General features: G+C 37.9%; 1 protein-coding gene across 3 annotated transcripts in view; it reads right to left on the bottom strand.

The window, feature by feature from the left end:
* Positions 1-14,390, bottom strand: part of KLHDC10 (kelch domain containing 10) — a 38,223-nt gene extending 23,833 nt beyond the window's left edge. The window contains exon 1 of one of the 3 annotated variants that reach the window (XM_036426926.2): positions 14,079-14,390. In XM_036426926.2, the coding sequence (XP_036282819.1) occupies positions 14,079-14,262 (184 nt within the window). In that variant the 5' untranslated portion in view covers positions 14,263-14,390. The remainder of the gene's footprint in view (positions 1-14,078) is intronic. The other 2 variants (XM_045576750.1, XM_036426937.2) reach the window with 2 other exon arrangements.
* Between the last annotated feature and the right edge of the window lie 2,171 nt (positions 14,391-16,561).

The following is a 16,561-nucleotide window of genomic DNA, read 5'->3' as shown; positions in this document are numbered from 1 at the left end:
GGCCATTTCATTAAGTAAGTGCTATGCCTTGAGTCCTAGGTGAGGCTTTAGTGTAAGGAAAGAAAGCTATGACTCCTCCCCTCAGGAGCTCATGGTCTTGTGAGGAAGGCAGATGTCTAAACAAATAATTTCATTACAGTGAAGTAACTGCCAGAACTGGAGCCAAAGAAACTCTTGGAGGAAGATATCTCATTTTACAAATAAGGAAGCCAGAGGGAAATAAGTGGCGATGCCACAGTCTGGATTCAAATCCAGGTTGTCTGACTTGAACATCTGCCTTCTCTCCATCATACCACACTTAACACGTCTCAAATTTCTTAGAAAGCACATAGTTTTTTGGTTTGGACAATTGGAATATATTTAAATGTTCATCAGCAAGGTCTGGTTTGTTTAATGCAGTACTTGTACATTGAGATACACAAATTCTGTGTAATTAAAAAATGGCATTACCTGCACTTGTGTACTTATTGTGAAAAAGACAGGCTTGTGGGCAAGAAGAAATTTATTTTGCAAAAAGGGTTATCTTTTAATCCTGTAAGTCTTTTAAATCAGTAGTTCTCAAATGTTGATCTACAGAGCACTGATTGACTAAGGTGAGATTCAACAGTCCAATACAAAATGAGAAAAATATGAATAAGGCAGTGAGTTTTTTAAAAAGCTAAAATGTTCCAATTAAAAACCTTTCCATTTTTCAGAGATTAGAAACACTTTGTTATTAAGCATTCTTTATTTTATGAGATGGAGGTTGTAGGAAGTGGTAGTTGGTTTTGTTTTTTAATATCTTTCTTGGAAAAATAGAAAATTTGCAAGCCTTGTGTATCCCCAAAATACATATATTTCTAAATTTACAGGTTTATGATATTCAAAAGCCTGTAAAACCACAGGTTTAAATCAATACAATATTTCTTGATTACTCATAAATCCAACATTGTAAACCAGACTGTCAAAGGATACGTAAGATGTATAAGAAACTTCCCTTGACCTCAAGAAGCTTATATTCTAATTAGGGAGACAAGACAGACACATAAAACAATTACATAGCAATACAAGACAGAATATAACAAGTGATTAGCATAAAACTTGACATTTTTAGGTACCAAAAGCATTAAAATGTACATACCCTTTTACCCAGCTATTCCACTTCTAGGAATTTATTCCTAAAGAAACAGTCATAGATGCATGGAAAAACGTAGGGACAAAGATATATAATTTGTGATGGTAAAAAAGTAGGAATACTTTCAATGTCCAATGATAGGGAGGTTGTTAAGTATGCCAAATAAACATACTTAAATATGTCCATATTCTATGTAACACTAAAAAGTATATACAAGAATATTTACTAACATACAAAAACATTCACAATATACTGCAAATGAAAAGTGCGAAGTACAAAATAGTACTAGATTATGACACCATATTAATAATGAAAAAATTATTTGCATATATTCATAAAAAATACAGGAAAGATATACACTAAATTTCAATTGTGGTTATCTTTGGGTGGTTATTATGAGTGTTTTTTGTTTTTTTCTCCTTAATGCTGGTCTTTATTTTCCAAGTTTTCTCATTGAGTAGGTATTACTTTTGGACTGGAAGAAAAACAATACCATATTACTTTAATTTTCTTTTAAAGCTATGGTTTAAAAAAGACTATAAAGAAATATACTGAAGTGTTAACAGTGGTTGTGACTGGGATTAAGGGTTATCACTTCTTTTATATTATCCAAAAAGTCTATGACATATTATTTTATACTAGAAGAATATTTTTTAAAATTTAGAATAACAGTGAGGAAATAACAATGAAAATTATTGAGCCAAAGCTGTAGTCAAAATCCTTTTCTGATGTTTTCTCAGAGCTCTGTCAAACATTTTTGGTCTGTTTCTCCCTTAGCAACCAACATAAGTCTCTACAGGCATAGGCTAATGTTGACTCTTTTGAGGTTATTTAAACAAGGTAGACACTGACTTCGGAACCCATGTTTTCTTCCTTCTCCCAAAGAGCAGAAAACAAGAAAAACTAGCAACATCACAAATATATGCCTTTCCAATTTCATGTAAATATATTCCTGGTCTGAAGTTTTGTTTTCATTGTTATATATTTAAACTGCCAATCTTCATTTATGATTGCATCTACTCTTCAAAACAAAAACCATAATTTATTCATTTTATAAATATTTCATTTTTTGCTAGATTAAAAAAATGTTTTATCAGATTTACTGCACTAAAAATATAATATAATCATTGACTATATGACAAGATGGTAGGCTAAGAGCACTGCAAGCAAACTTCCATTAACCCCACAAATAACAAAAATGCTGTTTTTAAAAAAGTCAATCATCAAAAGAAACCAAGAAATGTCCTTAGTGAGCTAAAACTATGAGGAGTCACTGAGAGATGAAAAGCTGTCAGAATCAGTTTAGAGGGGGAAACCACAATCTTACATGCCCAGAGTGGAGAGCTACTGCAAGTGGTTGGAGTCCTCCGCATAAACTAAGCCCAGAGGTGGAAGACAGCAGGAAGAAGGAAACAATGTGCAGAATTTACGCATAACTGGCTGGAGGGTAGCACAGAAGTCACAAAGCAGGTCAACCTCTCCCACCTGTTTACCTCTTTGGATCAAGCATTATAGAACAGAGGTATAAAGGTGTCACCCTGCCAGAAAAACAGTGAGTATAGACACTTGGATGAGATACAAGACAGAGCCCTGGGTGGACATTAAGCCGAAGTGGGGACACTCACATTAAAGAAGACTGATAACTGGCACACTCCTTCTCACTGCCTATTTCATCACTCCTCACAATCAATGAAGACCTGCTTGGATAGTATAGAAATCACCCTACAACACTACAAAATAACCCAATCAGTTTCCTTACTAACAACTAAATTTTGTATCCTAATTATACTGAAATAAAAATTTACAGTAATAATCCACTCAAGAATCAGAGTACATTGTTTGGTCTTTTCTTGCTTATTGGATTTCTTGCACTCTAGCTCAGTATTCAGAGAATAATCTCCCTGAGGGAGAGAGAAAGAGAGAGAGGAAAGACTATGTACTGGGTAAATGCAGATGTAGAAGCCTAAATATGAAAGACAGATTTTTAATCAATACATTTTAACAATGCCTGACGAACTAAAATTTTGCAACCTCACTCCTTTAAGGAGCACCAAAGATAGGTAGCTCTTCCCTATTTCTGTAAGTAAAACTAAGAAACGAAGCAGAAGGAAATCCTCAAATTCTAATGTTAAATGATTATACTGAGAAATGTCATTTATTACTTTTACTATTCATCTGTTCCTTGATTAAAACTAGAAAAGTAACGTTTTGAAAGTGAAAACACAATTGTTCTTTATGAACTCACTTCCCCTTCTCTCAAGTCACCATTTTCTGTTGGCAAATGCAGTATCTTCTAAGGCGATATCTAAATTTTACTAAAGGTAATAAAAGCTTGTGTTCGACTAATTCTAGCAAAAGGCAATAAGCATTCACTGAACAACAATTTTTTAAACATTTTTTGTAATTGATTTTAGAGAGGAAGGGAGAAAGAGGGAGAGAGAAACACCTGTGATGAGAGAGAATCGTGGACCGGCTGCCTCCTGCGCGCCCTGCACTGGGGTTCAAGCCCACAGCGGGGCATGTGCCCTGACCGAGAATCGAACTGCGACCTCTTGGTTCCTGGGTCAGCATTTCAAGCTCTGAACCACACTGGCCAGGCTCAAATTTGAACACGTGATATTTTAAAAACTGTTTTTAAAACTCTAATATTTAAAAATAAGATAATCTAAAAAATTGATAATTATGTTAATGTAACAAGTAGAGAGCCAATAAAAATATCTTAACCTCAAAACTAAAAAATGTCAGATACAAATACTGCCAAAGTAGACATGATGTCTAGTAAGACATCAGTAGGAAGCATTATATTCAGAAAGAAGAGCTATTCAAAGGATAACCTTTGTCAAAGGAAAAGATTTCACATTTATAGATGGAGAGATAAGTTCCAAGCTTCAAATCACAAATGATCAGAAAAACTGGTATAGTTTTAAGAAGTTATTTTTCTTCCTGAAAGGTTTTCTCAATATTTTGTTTTGTATATGTATGTGTATTTAAAACTAAATATATTACCTCTTTCTAAAGTACAAGTTTAGAGTGCACTTTAGAAATTTCATATTCCTCCATCAGGTTTGTGGGGTTTTGCATGTTTCAAGGAATGTGTTTTATGTGACACCAAGATGTTTGTGGTTAGCGTTTGATCAATAACACATCTGATTTAAATTAACTGAGTTGACAGTTTGTTGAAACCATATGGCAGGAGCTACTATGGGTAAAAAGGGAAACAACTCAAAAAAAAGCACCATTCAACTCCAAAGATTAGTTGCTTCACTTTTTTGCTAGTTATCATACTTCTAATTTTACTATCTAGTCTTATAGACAATTCAATTATCATATCTCACATAAAGCTTGGAGCAAATTCACTAACAGAATAGCAAATACAAAAGGGAAGAGCATGAGATCAGGCTGGAGTCTAAATGCAACAGGAAGCCGCTTCTGAGCTGGGAAACAATAAGCCTAGCTTGCTTTTGAAGACTAATCTTTTTCAGTCTATAGGAAAAGGAAGACTGGGACTAGGAAATGAACACTGGGAATGACAAAAACATTGTTAATATATTCCAGTTTAAGGCAGTGGAGGCCTGATTACAGTCATATCAGAAAGAAGTGGGAAAGACAGGCAACAGAGAAGAGCATGGATCTTAGAACTACACTGACCATGCTCACATCCTGGCTCTGTCCCTTGCCAGCTACACGGCCCTCAGCCTCAGCTTCCTTCTCTATAAAAAAGGGACAATAAGTCAGTTATGAGTAAAGGTTTAGAGCTAGTAATATTATTAGGGGGACAAAACTTAAGATTAGCTGGATGGGAAACGTTGAGTAAAATAAAGGAATAAATATAAAATGTGAGTTTTTAAGTTCTATAGCTTGAAGAAAACTTTAAAAACACAAATATTAAGAGAGTAAGTTGGCAATACTTATCACTATGTATAGCAGCAATGTTTTTAAATGTAAGACCAGAAACAATCTAAGTAAATTATTGTACGTCCATATAGTGCAATACTTTAAGCCATGAAGAAAAATCAAATCAATCTAATGTGTTAATAGAGATCAATCCCTAACTTATATTTTTAGTTTTAAAAAAAAGGTTCAGCCGAGATCGGTTTGGATCAGTGGATAGAGCGTCGGCTTGGGGATTGAAAGGTCCTGGGTTCGATTCCGGTCAAGGGCATGTGCCTTGGATGCGGGCACATCCCTAGTGGGGTGTGTGCAAGAGGCAGCTGATCAATGACTCTCTCTCATCGATGTTTCTAACTCTCTATCTCTCTCCCTTCCTCTCTGTACAAAATCAATAAAATATATATTTTTTAAAAAAGGTTCAGAAAAAATACGTTATGTTGTACTGTTGATATTTGGCCCTGTTGACTCATGAGTTTGCCGACCACTGATCTAGGTACTGAAGGAAATTTTGTCTTCCTGGTATGCTTTGTTAATGAAAATACGTTTTTACTGACCTTTAGAGAGAGAGGAAGGAAGGAGAGACAGAAACATCGATGAGAGAGAAACATGAACTGGCTGCCTCTTGCAGGCCTCCCACTAGGGATTGAGCCCACCACTGGGCATGTGCCCTGACCAGGAATCCAACCTGCAATTTCCAGTAGACAGGACCATGTCCAACCAACTGAGCCACACTGGCCAGGGCAAGTTTTGTGTGTGTGTGTGTGTGTGTGTGTGTGTGTGTGTGTGTTTAATCTCTCCTAACCTATCTTATTCAAAGGATTTAAGGCAACTATTTGTTGCAAATATTTCTATTTAACTGAAATATAAAATGAAAGAAACAAATTATAAGGTTGGAGAGGTAAAAGGTGGTAAAGAGGAGATATAGGGTAAAGAGGAAAAACTGACAAGATTTTGGGACCAATTAAATAGGGATAAGCAAAAAGAAGAAATTTGACCACATTTTCAAGTTTCTGGCTTGAGTCACTAAATTGATGAGATAGACATTAAATCAGTCAAGATAAGAAGCACAGAAGAACAGATATGGCAGAAAAGAGGATAAAGTTGTTTTTGGACATGCTGAATTCAAGGTACTCATCAGTCACTTGGCAAACGGGCCAGAGAAAGAGGTCTGGGTTGTAGACAGATTTGGGCATTGCCAGGATATTATGATAACAGCAATGGAAAATAAGAGTAAAAAAGAAAAAAAAACAGATATACTCTTGAATACCAATATTAAGGGCAAATAAAAGAAAGCTCAAGAAATAAAAGGAAAACTAAAAGTTCTTTTAAAACAGAGACTGTCTAATCTTTGGATTGTCAGGCTCTATAAGGAGGTAGTCAAAACAAAATCTGGAGAGGTTGGATAGGATGAAGACTAAGAGGTCTCTAAAGGATTTAGTAATTAGGAAGTTATTACCTTAGCAAGAGCACTTGAATAGAACGATGGAGGCAGAAGTGAGACTACAATAGAATGAGGAGAAAAAATATAAAGAAATTAAAATAAACAATTTCAGACTATTTTTTCTGAAAGTTTGACTGTGAAGGCAAGAAGTAAAATAAGACATTGTCTCGAGGAAAAACCTTACTCATGAGATAAGCTGAGAAGAAACAGATTCTCCCTGATAAAAGAAAATATAAACACGTTTATGAGTAAAGCATTTAAAAATAGAAATTTTAAGAGTGTCAGTGAATGTTTGTTTGCCCTTAACTGCCCTCCCCTGCAGCCCTGGTTTCTCCCAACTGCTCTCTGTTGCAGGCCTGGGTCCTCCCCAACTGCCCTTCCCTGTAGGCCTGGTCGCCCCCAATTTCCCTCCTGGTCACCCATAACTGCTCTCCCCTACAGGCTTGATTGCCCCCAACTGCCCTTCCTTGCAGGCCTGGTCCCTCCCAACTGCATCCCCCTGCTGGCCATCTCGTGGTGGCCATCTTGTGTCCACATGGGGGCAGTCATCTTTGACCACATGGGGCAGCCATCTTGTGTGTTAGAGTGATGGTCAACTTGCATATTCTTTTATTACATAAGATAAAATATATAGATAAAACAGAATGGATTAAGGAATACAAGGATGGTCCGGTAATAGTAAATCTATTAGTACAATTCACTACAATAATAGATCAGATGAGAAAAATTACCTCAGTTGTCATAGGAGCTGAAAAGACCTTCGACAAAATTTACTTCCGTATTAAAATATCTTAATAAAATGGTAACAGCTATTTCCACATGATAAATATGTATACTTTAATCTATAGTCAGGTCAAAGCTTAATAGGAAAATACTAACAATATGCCATTAAAGTCAAGAATTTGACAAATTACTATCTTGTTGTTTAATATTTTTGGGAAATAATAGACAAACCAATTTGATAAAAAAAAAAGTATGAAAATTGTTAAGGATGAGATAAAACATCTTTGATAATTTTATAATTATTTCAATATAAAACTCAAGAAAAAGAACTCTCTTATTTTTTCTTAAAGATTTTTTAAAAATTGATTTTTAGAAAGAGAAGAAGGGAGAGGAAGGGGAGAAAGAAACATCTCTGTGGGAGCAAAACATCTATTGTCCACCCCTGCGTGCCCCCTCCTACCAGGGATCAAATCCTGGGCACGTGCCCTGACCGAGAATTAAATTGGCAACCTCTTGGGCCAGCTGGTGGGGTTCATTTTTTTACTGTCGACCCAGGAACCAAGAGGTCATTTCTTTGATTCCTGGGTGGGGCACATTCCCAGGTTGTGGGCTCAATCCCCAGTAGGGGCGTGTAGGAGGCAGCTGATTGATGCTATTCCTCTCTCATTGATGTTTCTATCTCTCAATCCCTCTCCCTACACTCTCTCTAAAAATCAATAAAACATATTTAAATAAATAAATAAATAAATAAATAAATAAATAAATAAATTGGCAACCTCTTCATGCACAGGAGGACACCCAACCAAATGAGCCATACTGGCCAGGGCAACAACTATCGTTTTGTTACTATTTACAGAAAGTATTATAATTCCAAAGGTGTCTATGTACAAATTAATACTCAGAAATTAATAGCATTCCCATATTCAAATAAGATAAAAGACATAATAGAAATAGAAACTCTATTTACAATAGCAACAAAAAAAGAGAGAAAATAACAAGGAATAAAAAAATAAGAAATGTGAAACGTTCATATAAAAAAAACTTTAAGTCTTGAGGGATGCAAAAGAAAACTTGAACAATTAAAAAATGAATTTATACCCTGCTCTTGAACAAAAGATTGAACCTCAAGTAGATGTCAATTATATCTAAATAAATCTATAAATACAATGCAGTACCAATAAAAATACTAACAGTATAGGGTAGGGTAGCCTGATAAACTAATTTTAAGTTTTATGGAAAAATAAACAAACATGAATATTCCTGGGAAGTAAAATGAGAGAGGACTATAATTAAAGAATGAAGTCATTAGGTATAAATAGGTAAACTAACCAATCTACAATAATAAAAGAGAAATATGCAAATTGACCATACCTTCACGACACCCCTCAGCCAATCAGGAGCGGGTATGCAAATCAACCAAACAAAAGTGGGGTTAATTTTTATACACAGGCACCGAGTGGCTGGGGGCAGGGCAGGACACTTGTATCATCACTATGGCAATGACACAGGCATTTTGCACTGCCCCAGCAGCTCCCAGCCTCTGGGCTGCATGGGAAGGCAGAAAGGCAGCTCCAGCCGGAGCAATGGCGATGCTGGCAGCTATGGGAAGGAAGGCCCATTCTTTTTTCTTTTATATATATATTTTTTTAAATTGATTTTTTACAGAGAGGAAAGGAGAGGGATAGAGTTAGAACCATCGATGAGAGAGAAACATCAACCAGCTGCCTCCTGCACACCTCCTACTGGGGATGTGCCCGCAACTAAGGTACAACCAAGGCACAAATCGAACCTGGGACCTTTCAGTCTGAAGGCCGACGCTCTATCCACTGGGCCAAACTGGTTTTGACAGGAAGGCCCATTTTGCACGAATCTTCATGCGCTGGGCCTCTAGTGAAACAATAAAAGTCCAATAGAAACCAAAATTTTATGTAGGAACTAAATATACCTAAGGACAATATTTCAGTTCTGTGATAAGTGGGTAGCCACCTGGAAGGAAAGTAAAGTTGGATTCCTATACACCTCTATCTTTACACAAGTTATATTTTGTATGGATAAGTGCATTTAAAATATCAGGGGGAAAAACAAGAATTTAATTTTAGTTAGAAATAGTGTTGAAATAGGGAAGACCCTATCTTATGACACAAAATTTAAAATCCAAAAGAGATTGATAATTACAACTATAAAATGTTTTCATTTCTTTTAAAGTTATACTCTATTAAACAAAGCTAAAAGTCAAGTGACAAATTGTGAAAAATGTCTGCAACAATTTTATAAAATTTCCTAAGAACAGAGTTCCCATAAACAGTATTAAACATGCCAATAGAAAAATTAACAAAAAATACATATCCAGATGAATAAAAAATATAAGCAAATGCTATATTTGCATATAAAGGAAAGAAATAAGGTTCTTATACCTACTGAAAAAACATACCTATTACACTGGCAATTTTAAAAAGTTTGATAACCTACTCTGATACCAAGGGTATATAGGAAGTCAATACTCCAACACCAATAGTGGAACATAAACTGTGGAGGGCAATTTAACAAAAATCTATCAAAATTTAAATAGTACAAACAACAACAACAACAACAACAAAAATAGAAAAAAAAATGTAAATAGTACATATCCTTTGACCTGCAATTGAACTTCTAGGAATATATCCTAAAGTCAGACTCACTCAATGTACAAAGTTATATATGCACAATATTCATTGTACCATCATTTGTATTAGCACAACTGTATACATTTTAAATGCCCAGACAAACAAAGAAATGCTACCATCCTCCCTCCCCTCCGCCCAACCTCACATCTCTCTGGCGAAGATACACAAAAAAATTATCACTGGTTGCTTCTGGGAAGGAAGCCAATTAACTGAAATCAAATGTGGAAGGAAAACTTGCCTTTTAACACATGCTCTTTTGTATCATTTGGATTTTATATCACAAACATATATCACATTTTAAAACATTAAGATTTCAGTATTATTTTTACCCAGCTTTACCAAATGTTCTATTTTCCCTTTTTTTTTTTTTTTATCCCTTTTCTAATTCCTACATTAGCAATAATGTTTTAACTGTTTCCCCACCTAATACTGTACATGGTATTTAATCAAACTCACAATTAGTCTTAACTTGGGTTCCATTATCCCCATCATTTCCTTCCTCATGAGCTCTGCCACTGCACACTCCTCTACAAAAAGCCCTGTTCCCTATTCTTTGTATGCATGGAGATTGTGAGTTAGTCAAAATCCAGGACCAAGAACCTACGAAACTTCTTGGCCTAGGGGCAAACAGTCACTACTCTATTTTAGGAGACAGCAAAAAGAAGAGGCTGCTCAAACAAAGTATCACAAAATATCATTTGTGCTGTCACTATGGAGAGTCCCGTCCACTATTTTCATGTTTAAGAACTTGATTTTTACCCATTTGTCCAGAGTCAGTGGAGCTTCTAGGGCAGGGGTGGGAAATATCTGGCTCACGAGGCATAGAAGGCCCTCAAAAATCATTTGGCCTGGCCCTGCCAAGGCATTAGGAGTGAGTTAATTAAATGTTTGACTGCAGGCTCATTTTTAAGTTGATAATTTTTATGGCTCTCAAATGATGTTATAAATATCAAATGGCCCTTGGCAGGAAAAAGGTCCCCCCCCCCTGCTCTAGAGGAATGAACCACATCAATTAAATTGAATTCACAAGAAACTAATTGCTTACACATAATGCCAATGTGTTAATTTAGAATTTAAGAATATATATGTATATAAGTAGTTATGTGTATATACATATATCACTTCAAGTGAGTACATATACAAGTGTGTTCCCCAAAAATGTATACACATTTTAACAGTTGATAGCTCAATTGATGGTTTCTTTGTTTTCAGATTTAACCCATTGGAATTAATAATGGCAGCCCAAGTGTGTATACATTTTTGGGACACCGTGTGTGTGTGTGTGTGTGTGTGTGTGTGTGTGTGTAGAGTATCAATTCATGCATATCACGGAATCACACACAAATGGAGAATATACGCAGGTAACCATATGGTGCTATGAGTGTGTATAGGGAGAAAAGAATAAATCAGAAGGTCTGAGAAGACTTCCCTGAAAAAACAGTGTGATCAAGCTGAGATCCAATGGAAGAAACGTAAAATAAAAAAGAGAGAGAGAAAATGGTGAGCAAGAGGGTTCCTGAAGGATGGGATAGCAGGTGCAATGGCTCTATGGCAAAAAGAAGCATAATATGTCTAATTAGGTGGGAAAAGATCAAAGGGTAAGACCATATAATGTAGAATTAACTAGAGAGTTAACTATAAACTGTGTAGAGCCTTTTAGGCCATATTAAGGATTTTTGCCTTATCCTAAAAGCAATGAAAAACTAATAAAGGGATATAAACAGAGATGGGAATGCTTACAAAATGCGGGCAAGAGTAGAATCAGAAGACTGCTTAGAAAGCTACTACAGGAGACCTACATGATAGATGACAGCAGCATTGACTGGAGTTAGAGCAGAAATAAAATAAATAGGACTTTGTTTTATAAAATATATAGGATTATACTTGAAATACAAAGGAAAAGAAAATGTTAAAGAAGATGTCCAAATTTTAAATCTGCATAACAACATGGGTCAGCGTGCTATCACTGGAAGAATGCTCCAGGAAGACCAGATTTTTCTGTTTTGTTTCAATGAGAGAAAAATAGAGGGGAGCTGCACAAAATGTAAGAAAGGGACCTGGGTGCTCATCTGGAAATTTTTGTAGAAAAGGATGAAAAATGGAAAATGGGATTAGATTCAAAGGAAAGAGAACATTAGCTGCAAAAAATCTAAATATCTATTTGTTTATTTTTTACCTCCAGGTATAAATATCTATTTGTTTATTTTTTTACCTTCAGCCATAAAACAGGCCTAGACGTTTCTATCCCTCTCCATCACCTAAAATATTTTTAAACATCTCAAAATAAGGGGGAGGGTAAGCTTAAATGCAATACTTCGGAAAAGAAAGCCTTGGTGTGAAAGAATTTCAAAGTATATATTGCGGTATCAGATGTTTCCAATTCTGAGAATAAAGGAAAAACAGAGGCTGCCTACTTGGGGAATGAAAAAGAAAGTAGAATTAGAAAAAGAAAGAGGCTGATGACCCCAAGGCATGAATTCTTACGGTTTAAACAAGTTTATCTTTACCTCTGGACAAACAGCCATTCTTGGCCTTTCGTGATAAGGGAATACAGAAATAATAGCTCCACACTGAGGCCCCTTATCAGAAATCATGGCTTCCGCTGCCACCTAGTGGCAGCAGTGAGAAAGTGCATCAACCAGGTTCTTGAAGCCCGGGAATGTCTCTGAAGCCCAAGGTATACTGAATCTAAGATCAAAGACCTAAAGATTTCAGCAGCAAAGGGTAAGCTGGTGGTAGGTTTCGGTAACAGATTCATCTTCTAATCTGTCCATACACAAAAATGTAAGTTTCTGTTATTAACTTGGGGTGAGGAAAAAAAAAAAAGACTCCTGTTTTCTTTTTCATGTTAACGATCACATACCATTTAGTGATTGTAAAATACCCAATCTAATACTACCCACTCAAACCCAACTCCTGGTGCATTATACATGTGACTATTCAATAGTACTTTAATGTTAATTTCAAAGGCGCATTAAAAATGGGCTAATGTGTATTTCTACCACACATCAATAAGTGTACCACAGACATAAGCAATTGTCTCATTGAATGTGCAAAATTCCCTTTGTTAGCCTCAAATTAATCCAAATAACAATTTTTGACTGCTTAAAAGTACAAGGCACGATAATAAACACAATTCAACAACCATGTTCTCAAAATTCATCAGCTAAATATATCACTGATAAAATCAACTTCAACATTAGTCACACAAAAACATGGTGCATAATTAACCCATCCTCCTGATAGTTCTCTTCATGGTAAAAGAAGATTTTCCCAATTAATGTCTGACCTTCTGAGAGGTATTTACTTCCCTGCCTTCCTTCTACTAACATTATTTACTTATAAATGTATAGTGTTACAGTGGTCTGTACACATATCAATTTGACTTGTCTTTGTTTTTTGTTTGTTTTTTTTAAGATACCTGAACGGAAGGATATGGAATTGTGGGCCAAAACGTGAAATAATCATATTGGGTACATTCCCCCCCCCCCCATTCTTAACCAACTGTTTTTGAAGAGTTAGACACGGCATAATTTTGGCGGTATATTCTTGATCTTCGTTTTTTCCTCTTAAAATCCAGTCACCCTATTCATTCTGTCTCTGGACACTCTGAATAATGTCACTAGTTTTCCCTAGTTCTCTTGGAACTAAGTTTTCCCTAGTTCCCTAGGTTCTGTGTTCCACCCACCTCCCAACAGCCCGTCCACGCCTAATCCTCCTCGCTTGGTTCAGAATGCCTAACTTTTTTTTTTTTTTTTTGCACACTCCAGATAGTTTTTACAAAAAAAAAACACCACTCTTTGGGATGCTCTTCCCTCTCCTCTCCTCGATTTGGCACCCTTTGAAACCATAACGTCCACAGCTAGAAGCCAATGACTTTCTTGGACAAGATCAAACTCTGCGGGAAAGGACGAGACTAGGAGCCGAGTGAGCGAAACATTGGGGAATGGTCAGTGAGACGGCGGGCTCTCCTTTGAAAAGAAAACACAACTCTCAGCACAAAGCTTTTCAACAGGACAAAAATAAACCACCACCACCCGCCCTCCCTCTCCCCCGTGGGTTCCTGTCCCTCCCTGACCTCACAGACACCTTTCCTTTTCTCGAAGCCCCGGTCCCTCTGAGAAGTGTGGGGCCTGCCTCCCTCCTCTCGAGGGACGGAGAGCCAGGGAGAAAAGCAAGGGCAGCAGTGCCCGGCCCGCCGCGCCCGCCCGCCGTCAGGGCCGCGGGACCCCGCCCCCCCACTCACCTGGCAGGTGCGGCCGTCCGGAGAGTTGCACGAAGCGGTTGAGCTGGCCAGTCCCCCGACCCCCGCTGCCCCCGCTGCCCCCGCCGGCCCCGCTACCTCCGCCGCCGCCGCCGCCGCCGCCGCCATTGCCCGCGGCGCCTCCTCCCCTCCTGCGGTTCCTGTCCCAGCCCTGGGCGGCCGACATGACCCGCTAGCGAGAGCCGCAGCCCGGTCCCGGCAGCCCTGGGCCCGGCAACACTAGCCGAGCCTCCTAGCAGGGCTCCTCTAGAGACCCAGGAGACAGGGAAGGGGGAGCGCCGGGTTTCACCAGGGACCAATGAGTGGCTGACTTCGTGACAGGCAGCCAATGGCCGGCCGTCTTCTTGACAAGTGGAGGGAGGCGGGGCGAGACGTGGTAACCATAGATATGGTTGGGGGTGGGGGGAAAGTGGGCTCTGAGTAAGGCAGAAGCAGCCGCTCCTCGCTCGCACCCACCACGGGAGCCAATCCGCGGCGACTCCGGCAGGTGGGCCAATCGAAGGCTGAGTGGGCGAGGCCACGCCTGCGCAGAGAGCGGGCGACGGCTAGTGCCGTGCGGGCAGGTGAAGCTAGAGTAACCTGTGCACAGAGAGGCACAGGTGGAGGCCGTGGTATTCCTCCAGCTTTGCCGCCGGAGATCCCGTTCCCTTCCCCTGACCCAGGACACACAAAAAGGGCTCTTTTGGAGGGGAAAGTCCAGGGGCGGAGGCAAAACTTAAATGTAAGGCGGTATTCCCGGGTTCCCTCTCTCTTGTCTTTCAGTGGACTAACTCCGTAATTCAAAACAAGCCACGTCCCAAGCAAACAGCTTTAAACACGGAAAAATGTTCAAGCTCACCAGTAATTATAGTAACACGAATTAAGACGCCCCTCCCTTCTCTCCAATGAGATACTAGCTCTGGATCATTACGTTAGTAAAGATTTTTTTATTTTTTTTTAATAACACCCAGCCGAGAATAGAGTGCCAAGAAAAAGGAACTTTCATAGCTCACTGGTGGCTGTGGAAACTTTTTTGTTCAATCAAACACCTTCTGCTCATAGAGAATTTTAATCAGCTGAAAGACAGGAACAGATCGAGAGCGAAGGAAATTGTAGATGTTACGGGTCAGAAGTTCCTATTGTTCCAAAATTAAACAGAAAATGTGGCTTTGAACTTACTGGGCGCGGTGCAAAGTGGGAACATACAGATTGTTCACTGATGTTTATCAACGATGAGGGAAAAGCATGTAAATTGCGCAAAGGAAACAAAACTTTTCAAGGTTTTCTCCCTGGTGTGTGTGTGTGTGTGTGTGTGTGTGTGTGTGTGTGTGTGTTGCTTCATATGAGTAAGAATCTTAAGATGACCAGATTTTAACATTGGTAAAGCGGGACACCATTAACCGGGGAGAAGAGTGGGGTTCTTGATTAAAAATTTGGTCTATAAAAATTTTCATAGAACGCAAAAATAGTATTGTAATATATATTTTTTAAATTTCAACTTAAGTACAATTTACAAGTATAATAAAAATTATGTATAGTCGTGTCACTTTCAAAGCCGGCGCTAGACTTTTTGCCGCCACTATAAAATATAAATAATAGGAGTACTGTCTGCTAAATTCAAGACAATTTATGTATTTTAAATAAATAAATAAATTACTTACCTAAATTATCTGAATAGCTGATTTGTAATGACATCACTTGTTTAACTAGCTTACTAGCACGTAGTATGATGTGTATTGCCTGAGAGACGGTTACAAAATGTTTTTGTTGTTGCCAAGCCCCAAAAATGCCATTGTTCATTAAGTCCAAACAATGGTGGTCGAATTCTAACAACTGATCAACAATGCGAACTTTGGTAAGCAGTTCTCGATAATCAATTCTCAACAATTATTTGTTATTATTAAAGTTTAACATTATAAAATTAACAAAAATAATATAAAACTCATATCCTGGCTAAATAGCCACATGGCCGCCGAAAACCATATATTCCCTTCCCATTCTCCCCTCTGTTCCCTAGCTTGTGCATTCTTTCCAAAAATTGGGATTTTTAAAAATATTTATATTTTTATTGATTTTTTACAGAGATGAAGGGAGAGGGATAGAGAGTTAGAAATATCCATGAGAGAGGAACATCCATCAGCTGCCTCCTGCACACCCCCTACTGGGGACTTTTTTAAAACGCCCCATATCGGGACTGTCCCGCCAAAAGTGGGATGTCTGGTCAACTTACATATGAGAGAACCTCAAGTGATAATGAGAAAAAAGAAAATCTGCTATAGCTGAGGATGTGTACCCCTTGGTGCTTCTAATTCCACCTTATTATTCTACTTCAGTCCCTGTTGCCAGGTATTTTACCCATTGGACACTATAATGCACTGCTTATGAAAATACTGTGGACCTGAAAGAAAAAGTTTATGGCTCTAAAATATAAAAATCAAAATGAACAAATGTTAATTCTCTAAAGAAACTGAGTGACCAAATAGTAA

This window comes from Pipistrellus kuhlii, unplaced genomic scaffold (assembly GCF_014108245.1).
Source record: "Pipistrellus kuhlii isolate mPipKuh1 unplaced genomic scaffold, mPipKuh1.p scaffold_m20_p_10, whole genome shotgun sequence".
NCBI classification, from domain to species: Eukaryota; Metazoa; Chordata; class Mammalia; order Chiroptera; family Vespertilionidae; genus Pipistrellus; species Pipistrellus kuhlii.
The sequence above is the reverse complement of the archived record's forward strand: the minus strand, read 5'-3'. Positions and strand labels throughout refer to the sequence as shown.